This window comes from Pseudochaenichthys georgianus, chromosome 13 (genome assembly GCF_902827115.2).
Source record: "Pseudochaenichthys georgianus chromosome 13, fPseGeo1.2, whole genome shotgun sequence".
In the NCBI taxonomy this organism is placed as follows: domain Eukaryota; kingdom Metazoa; phylum Chordata; class Actinopteri; order Perciformes; family Channichthyidae; genus Pseudochaenichthys; species Pseudochaenichthys georgianus.
Genome location: NC_047515.1, coordinates 16,184,223 through 16,192,915, shown reverse-complemented (window position 1 = coordinate 16,192,915; position 8,693 = coordinate 16,184,223). Strand labels below are relative to the sequence as shown.

General features: G+C 41.4%; 2 protein-coding genes across 3 annotated transcripts; one reads left to right on the top strand and one right to left on the bottom strand.

The window, feature by feature from the left end:
• The first annotated feature begins 621 nt into the window (after positions 1–621).
• LOC117457839 (uncharacterized) lies at positions 622–2,840 on the top strand. The gene is made up of 2 exons (XM_034098079.2): positions 622–981; positions 1,776–2,840. The coding sequence occupies exons 1-2, from the start codon at positions 760–762 to the stop codon at positions 2,838–2,840; spliced, it is 1,287 nt and encodes a 428-aa protein (XP_033953970.1). The 5' UTR covers positions 622–759.
• A 62-nt stretch (positions 2,841–2,902) lies between these two features.
• On the bottom strand, positions 2,903–6,067 carry LOC117457840 (uncharacterized). 2 transcript variants are annotated; one of them, XM_034098080.2, is made up of 3 exons: positions 5,573–6,067; positions 4,481–4,540; positions 2,903–3,670 (listed from the first exon to the last, which is right to left on the bottom strand). In XM_034098080.2, the coding sequence occupies exons 1-3, from the start codon at positions 5,976–5,978 to the stop codon at positions 3,372–3,374; spliced, it is 765 nt and encodes a 254-aa protein (XP_033953971.1). In that variant the 5' UTR covers positions 5,979–6,067; the 3' UTR covers positions 2,903–3,371. The 2 variants fall into 2 exon arrangements, with proteins under 2 accessions (XP_033953971.1, XP_033953974.1); XM_034098083.1 differs by lacking the exon at positions 5,573–6,067 and adding an exon at positions 4,867–5,298.
• Positions 6,068–8,693: the final 2,626 nt, after the last annotated feature.

Here is an 8,693-nt window from a genome sequence, read left to right as displayed (position 1 = left end):
TGTTGTATTTCAGCTTGCTCTCATCCACAATCAAAGTATCAATGTAATCGTAATAGTATTCCCATTCAAAGGGAACAGCGGTGGTTGAGTTCTCCATTACAGCCATCGGTTAATTTTTTGAGTGGAATAACTGTTCTATTCCAAAATGTTGACAGTGAAAACTGATAACCATTTAACTATGCTGAAATGTTGTTTCTAACAACTAGAAAGTCGGTCTGCAATTCATCAAGCCTGGAGGAAAAATCCCTCCTTTCCTCACCTGCATTATGTCTGTCTGCTCAGCTTCAGTTGTGTTTCATCTAGTCAGTTCTGCAGACTTATTTTTATTCCAGAAGCATGCAGTTGACAGGTTATCCACATGAGTGCATATGGTCATTCAATAGCAGGCAAGAAAACAACTCGGGCAAAATGTAGATAATGACAATTCCTACTATGGTGTCCAAGTTCCTGTTGCATTGCTCGGCAACATTTGTATAGAAGATATATAATTAGTACTTGGTTATCTTTACTTTTATGTCAAATGTGTTGGATATTTGGCTTTAAGAGTTTAAAAAGTCATGGTATTTCAAACTCCGGAACACTAGGGGGCGTCAGTCTTGCTTTACTGCAGATGGAAGTGTTATCATCATCCGTCTACATTTCCGGTCCTATTGATGAGCCTCCGATCAGTGTTTTTCACGAGTCCGTATCGTATAGATACAGTAATGTTGTCCAAAATGACATAGAAAGTAACTTAATATTCTATACAAAAAGTACAGCATGGAAGCCGCCGATGTGTTCCTCCCGGTTATCGCCTGGTGCAGAACGAGGCAGTCCCAGGACAGCCAGGCCGAGGCTCGGCGACAGAAGCGCCGCCTGAAGCTGCTCGCATTTCAGCGGCTGCGCCTCAAGAAGCTCCGCGAAACATGGAGGCTGAGAGAAAAAGTCTACAAACGGAGTAAACTGCGTCGCCTCTGTTCTCATGACGCATGGATGAAAGCGGTAAGATCTGGGACAATTTGTACTCACTCTAGTCTTATCCTTAACTTTGCCACATTAGTTAAATCTATCCTAGACTTCCATGATGTATTTGGACTTTAAAGAATCTAGTCTAGTTCACTCGGGGACCACCACCATACAGTTGTGTTTTATCTGGAGAATATTTTTAATTAGCCTGTTTTGAATAGATTTGAGTGTTTTTTCTTTTTCATAACAATAGTTTATTACAAGTTAGTGGTCAATTTTATAGGAATCATTTTCATTAAAGAACAATGTAATTTTAAAAACATGTGGATGTGCCCTACTTGCCAAGTGTAGCAGGTTAATACTAGTATTTATTATTTTGGAGTCACATGACAAAAATAATGTATTCATCTATTTTCAATAAAAATCTGCAGAATTATGAAAATATAAAATAGGAAAAGTCCATAAACAAAAAAAAAGAGCAAATGAGCTAACAGTCCTCTCCGAAGTAATTTCCCCATGGTCCGGTGAGTCTCTGTATTCTAATAGAACAGGTCCTTCACCATAATGATAAAATGTCAGATGATGCAAGTATATTTTTGTGCGCAAGAAATGCAAGGCAAGTTTATATATGTGGCACATTTAAACAAGCCAATTGAAAGTGCTTTATTAAACACATTAAAGATATCACCATTGTCAAAGGACATTTAGCAAATACACTGTCGTTGTTACTACTTTTAATAATGAATTGCAGGGCCACACTGTGTGCTTTCAGTTATTTCCTGTCCTCACTTCCAGTGCTAAACACTTGCTTGTCTTCCCATTCCAACCAGATAACACATCAGTTCTTGAGGGATCACAGGCGACAAAGACCCAAAGTGTGGCTTCACCCACGGACCAGCGACTGGTGGGAGAACACAGCAGCTACTTTCACAGATCACGAATGGCTGCAGCATTTTAGAGTATCGAGAGAGACCTTCTCCTACCTCTGCGCGACGTTAAATCCACAGTTGAAGAGGCAGGACACCAATTATCGCCTCTGCATCCCCTTAGAGAAGAGAGTGGCGTTGACTCTCTATAAATTGGCCCACCCCTGTGACTACAGAACTGTGGCAGATCTCTTTGCTGTGGGGGTGGCGTCTGTTTGCCACTGTGTGCATGAGTTTTGCACAGTGGTCATTGAAGTGCTTAAACCGCAGCTTGTTGTGACGCCCAACACATTTCAGCTTGAGAACATTGAAGAATGTTTCCATCACACATATCAGATTCCTCAGTGTATTGGAGTACTTGACAGCATGAACATCACCATCAGCAGACCGCCACATCTCAACTCTGAGAAACCTGATAGAGAAAGTTATCTTGCTATCTTATTTCAAGCAGTTGTTGATGACAAAGGCCTGTTCTGGGACCTGAGCATGAGCTGCCCAACGTGGGTGAATGACAACAATGGAGAGCTATTGGTATGTGAGGATTTCTCCACCAGGATGCACAATGTCTGTAGAACTGACAATAGCTGTGTTGTTATTGGTGATGCTGGATATCCTTCTAAAAACTGGCTTCTCAAACCAAGCACTAACACAAGCGGACTGACTGCAGAGCAAGAGCTGCTTAATACTCAGATTATTGCAGCGCGCAGTGTGGCCCATTATGCTTTTGAGAGGCTGAACGGTAGGTGGAGGTGCTTGAGCAGACGAAATGACTGCAATGTGGAGATTGTCAAGGACATGGTAGAGACATGTTGTGTGCTTCATAATCTCTGTGAGAAAAACAACGATATGTGCCTTCCAGACTGGATCGGTCAAGAGCCACTTCAGACTGTTGATGAAAACCCTCAACAGAATGGTGACGCAGAGTCATTAGATGATTTGCTGCAGCTGATACAGGACAGTGCAGAATAATCTCCTCACATTTTACTCCCCACCCTTACATCAACAAAGGTGGCCATCATTTTCCATGCATCTGAGTTGTTGGATATGTCTTTATTTCATCAATTAAAGACAACTTGTTATTGACTGTTAACTTTGTATACCTGTGCCAGAGAGAGATTGTATAAACCACAAATAAATATCTTCATACATATAATTTGCTGAGTGCCTTTACTTACAGTATGCTGCGGTGTTTTTTTTCAAAGTTACGGAACGGTTTAGACAAATAAACTAAAATCTTACAAAAAAAATGCATTTCACTTGTACCTATACTCATTGGAATTCCACTGAAATATTTTGCCAACACATAAAAAAAACGATACAATGAGCTATATGACGTGCACACTTCTCAGTGGTAAAACTCTAAACAAAACTAGTTCTAGGCTGTTGGGTTGTACATCGACTCATTTAATACAAATACAAGCTTTTAATAAGTCAAATACCATTGGTCCATTGCTATCCTGGCAACAAAAATCAATAATTCACAAGAAAAGGCATAGGACATTACAAAGCAGCAGGGTCCTTTGAAATAATCTTTGCAATCTGCATCAGGCAAGAGGTCAGCAGCTCACTGTCTTTACTTCGAGCCTCCATCTCCTCGCGCCTCAGTGTCTCCTCTCTTTCTGCTTCCTCTCGACGTAGCGCCAGCTCCTGCTGCATCTCCTCACGCCTCAGCTGAGCTTCCCTCTCCCACTCCTCCCTCCTCTGCTCCTGCTCCATCTCCAGCCACTGCCTGTGACACTCTGTCATAGCACTGAGAAACTCTTTTGTAGAGTCACTGTCTGCCTTCCGTTTTTGAGCAACTGCAAGAACAGAGAACCTGTCAATCATCTGCGTTGTTTCAAATGCTTTTTTAATAAAAAAACGTTTCCCATTACTTATAGCAGGCTATCATATGTTATGGTCCAATATCCATGTGAACCTGATTCAGATAATGAATTAACCTTATATCAATTGCAATTAATAGGTTTCAATGGAATCCAGGGGTGTTTTAGTGCTTCTTTTTACTTAAAGCATTACAGCAGGGGTGTCCAAACTACGGCCCAGGGGCCAAATGCGGCCCATTTTGAATCGGCCCTCAGCAAATTAAAAAAGTACAATGGAATATGTCCCACAAATAAAACTTGTGCTTTTCTAATATTGTACTTATTAACTGTAAATGTAAACATACATTATTACACAGTAGTATTCATTTGTTAATAAGACCACTTTTCAAATAAATTCAGTCAATTAAAGTTGGAAACATTTCCTAACATATCTTAGTTGATAAGAAAAAAACCCAATGACCTGTTTACATAACAAGCTTGAAATACACCCTTCCTATTTCTCCTTATTATAATCAATCGGAGGCTTCTGTTTTAAGGGATGAGCTGCCAACACTCACAAGCATCATGTACCTACATTTGATTGATTTTGCTAACTTATAACTGAACCTATGAGGCAATATACCTCAAGTGAGTGGCCCAGCGCTTTGTATATTTTTCGTATGTGGCCCTCGGTGAAAAAGGTTTGGACGCCCCTGCATTACAACAATTCTCAAGTTTGATATAAATTGGGAGGGAGCCTAACTGAAACACCAGGGGAGTCCGGGGGACAGGACTAGTTTGACTTACCTGTTCTGACTCTTCTTTTAAAGGCAGAGGACCAGCCGCTCTCTGTAGTGTTGGATTTGACTGTTAAGAACAAAGGCCATTGGTTAAATCAATAGTTACATTTGACACTGATCAGTAGTGCCAGAGAAATTGTGTTAAATGTTAACTCTCTCGGTTGCTTGCATACAATATTTGAAGGCGTGAAGCACCGTGCTAGAGTATAAGCCCTGCTTTGAACATACACATAATTGGACCTGCAGCAGTTTTATACATTTAATTAAGGAGACATAAGGTAAAAGGTATGTAAATTGAGGATTCTCTATTCTTTTTTGTTAGTATATTTATCTAAAGTCCCAGACCATACATTTCATCTGAGAAAACAAGCCATTGTCCAAAGGTGAAGTTACCTTCTGCTTCTGGCTCCCAAGGAGCTATAAGGCCTATGGGAGTTTCACTGGTCCCCAGCTCACCCTCTGACCCACCTCGTCTTCCGAGCACACTATCCATTAATTTGAAAAAAGGGAAAGGTTTTCGTCCATTGATCTTAGATGTCTTATACATATGTCTCATCTTTTTGAGTTTTTCCCTCACTTGGGTGGTTGTGCGCTGGATACCTAACTTTGCCAACTCTTCTACCATGAACTGACTGACTTCTTCCTTGAGACATGCGCCCTCCATTTGTTGCTGCACATCTTCGTCAGCCCATATGTTTAGCAAGGCTTTTGTTTCACTCATTGACCAATACTGGCGGCTAGTGGACATTGTGAGGGGGCCTTCCTTTTAAGCATCGAGATGGACCGAACGAAGTCCACCGATAGTTCTCCCGTTCTTGCGCTCTACTGGCTCTGGTACCGGTTTTTCTTTTCAGCTCCCGTCCCGTTTTGTTCACACCGCTCAGAGCCCGAGTTGTGTTGCGTCATCGTTTGCGTCATGACGTAACCGTTTACGTGCCTGCTTCATGATTAGCCAAACCGCGCGGAAATGGCGGAAACCCGGTAGCTGTAGTAGGTCAACTTTAGCTATTATTGCCAGGTCTGTCGATAGCTACATGGTTTAGTTTATGTTGTAAAACTAAAAGTCACAAATAAAACAAATCAGTAATGCATAACTCACCAGCATCAGATGAGCTCCGCGCATTCTTCGTCTCGTCCAACACAATCGACTCGAGAGAGAGCGAGTTAACTGTGGATCCAAAACCATTCGTCGGTCTGTCTCCGAGGACAGAGTCTAGCAAGTTATAATGTGGACTTGTTTTCGGACGACCGCTGCCACTAGTCCGTCCGAGGTCTCGCTTTTGGTCCCAATAATCCTTCTTAACTTTTTTCAGTTTGTTGCAAATCTGTTCCACGGTACGGTCAAAACCAGCGGTTGCCATCTCTCGCTGCAAATGCTGAAACATTGCTTTGGACCGCGTGCTCCCCTCCAGCTTCCTCTGTACCTCTTGGGAAGACCAGATTTCCAGTAGGTAGCTGGTCTCTTCAGTGGACCACTGCTGCTTGTTAAGTTTGGGGTTTTCCATCGTTATGTACAAAACGTGGGCTTGTTGTTGTTCAGGAGGTTGATCCGGCTCCGCTGCGGTGTGAACAGGAAAAACCGGTGCTTATCCAAACTAGGATAAATACGCAGACACGCTGCTTTCAATGTTCCTCGGTAATCTTGTAAACATTTCGATTGAAGAATGACAACTTGTGTTGAGGATTACATTCGAATGAAATCAATCCTCAAATAACAAATACCCCTTATTTATTAGAAGGGACATTTACATTTGTTTATTATTGTTTGATCATTTCGGTTGATTCAATGTGTCTCGACATACATTATCATACATTTTTTTCATTTCCTATGATAATAAAACCCGTGTCCACTGTCTATAATAATCTGTGTCCACTGTCTATAATAATCTGTGTCCCTCCCTCATTAAAAGAAACCCATCTAAAGCACATCATCCCCTGCCATTACAGTAGAAAAAGTGTAAAGTGAAATTATTCGGTCAACTAAATGGGAGACGCCAATTTTCCGATTATCATGAAGGCAGCATTATTACCTCGTGACATTTTACGCTGAAGGACGCAAGGGGTGGAACCGCGAAGCTAGTAGCAACTCTTAGCATAGCCGATCTTAGACTAGCTATGTGAGCGCATTACAACCAAAATAGAGCATTTCAACGTTGTTCTTTATGTTGTTAGATAACGTTGTATAACCACACTTGGTTATGAGTGGGTAGAGCAACAAAATACAAACGTTCGTCAACTGGTTTTAATTATATCGGATCGTCATGGATGCAGTGAACGCGTTCAACATGGAGGTACAGTTTGCTCGTGTTATAGCCCAGTCCATAGAGCTAAAGACGAAGGCTAACGCAAACAAATGTTGGGCTAAACGTCAACCCTGGCTTATTTGTCAGATTACTAATCTTATAGAAACCTTAATTAACCTAAGCAACTGATTTGTTCAAAGTTGGTCGGTCAGTAGCGTCAAACATGGCTTGATTGGATTTGTTAGCTGCTAGCTTAAATCGAGTTCAACGCTAGTACGTTAATCTAGAAGGCCTATGATTGTAGTGTCTATTTTAATGTTAACGTGCGACGCCAATAAATTGTCAGGATGTATTTGTGGTTAGGAAAGAAGCTATATCGAGATGCAAATCAAATCAAGTTTTATTTATATAGCACATTTATAAACGATTTTTGGTCGAGCCAAAGTGCTGTACATATAATAAAAATAGCCTACAGTAGAGACACTTTAAAGCAAATACAACAGCACAGATTGTGAGCATATCAACTAATATCATACGCTTTTTCTGCATGTAAACGGTCTGCAGAGTCACAAACCCTCAAACTACACCCTGTAGCGAGTACAACTCTAACACAGAAAAGACCTGTCCGTTAGGGCTGTGCATCTTCACTGGTCTCACGATTCGATTCGATTACGATTATCCTGTCAACGATTCGATTCGGTTCGATATCCCGGTGCATCACGGTGCATCACGATTCATACCAATGCGTAGCATCCTCAATTTTCTATATTACTGCACATGGCTTATTTTTCATCAATGCATACATGCAGTAAATACATATGAACTCTCTTTTTATTATTTAGAAAGTGCTTCAGAAATCAATAACATAAATGTCTTGACATTAATTTATAAACCAAAATAAATGAATTGTATAGGTCTAGCCTCCGTGTGTGAAGTTGTTCCATCCTCAAAAACAAAAAGCTAATGCTTCTGCAGTCTAGCTGCAGCTTCTAGCAACAGTCTTCTGTTAAGAAAGGACACTGAATGTCCTGAATGAGGATCACACACAGGACTTGAGTCTGAACACAGCAGACAACAGGAGTATTTACAATAGCATATACAAACAAAAATACTGCATGTGGGTGCACACTTACATTCTCTGTCTTACTGTTACATAAATCCCATGAATGTATGAGATTAAGTTAGCTTCATTATATCTCAGTGATTAAGTGAATAACAAAGTTTCTATCGGGTCACTATCAGCATGTCACTCATTATTTTCAGGGAGGGGGCGGGGCTTGGAGGAACGGAGAGGAGACGGTGATCGCGGAAGCTTTTTCCTCCTGCCTTCACAAACTTTACACACGTATATATCGTCTGAAAATTGCTAGAGGACATTCATACTTTGCAATCCAAGACTTAATTAAATCCACCAAAAACCTGACATGATTGTAACGCGATTATTTTTGAAAAACATAAATCCCTGTCACACTCCGTGTCGCTGCGGCTCAGAGACACAGGGACCCTGTGTCTCTGACACGGAGTGATTGAGAGCGGGTCCTTCTGCTGTCGGTTCTGGACTGGTGTTCTTGTGTTGGTGGATAAAGCAGACTGCTCCGTGTTGCTGTGCCGCTGTCACGTCTGTTCCCTGATCTCTGCGTCACCGACCGATTTGATATTAAAGTGACAGAAAAAATGTTATAGTAAAGCCGCGGCCGGAAAATCAGGAAGCAACGTTACTACTCTATAACCGATTATCTTCCGTCACTGCATCGAGACCGAATCGTCCACGTCCGCATCGCAATGCATCGTAGAAACGATTCTTTTCAACACCCCTACTGTCCTTTGGAGATTTTTCTTTTTCCATTTTTTTCTACCTGGGTCGTAGTGACGTAAGGGTCTAAGTGACGTAATGGCTACGCGGTTGGTCCAGATGAAATTGGTCTCACACTCACTCAGCCTTATATTTTCTCAGCCGCAGCTCCGCGGATTTCTCAG

Excerpts from the sequence above, each read along its gene's own strand:
- LOC117457839 (XM_034098079.2), top strand. The coding sequence starts at position 760 with ATGGAAGCCGCCGATGTGTTCCTCCCGGTTATCGCCTGGTGCAGAACG. Across the intron at positions 982-1,775 it reads ATGACGCATGGATGAAAGCG|ATAACACATCAGTTCTTGAG; the intron begins GTAAGATCTGGG and ends CATTCCAACCAG.
- LOC117457840 (XM_034098080.2), bottom strand. The coding sequence starts at position 5,978 with ATGGAAAACCCCAAACTTAACAAGCAGCAGTGGTCCACTGAAGAGACC. Across the intron at positions 4,541-5,572 it reads GCGGAGCTCATCTGATGCTG|TCAAATCCAACACTACAGAG; the intron begins GTGAGTTATGCA and ends TGTTCTTAACAG. Across the intron at positions 3,671-4,480 it reads TAAAAGAAGAGTCAGAACAG|TTGCTCAAAAACGGAAGGCA; the intron begins GTAAGTCAAACT and ends CTGTTCTTGCAG.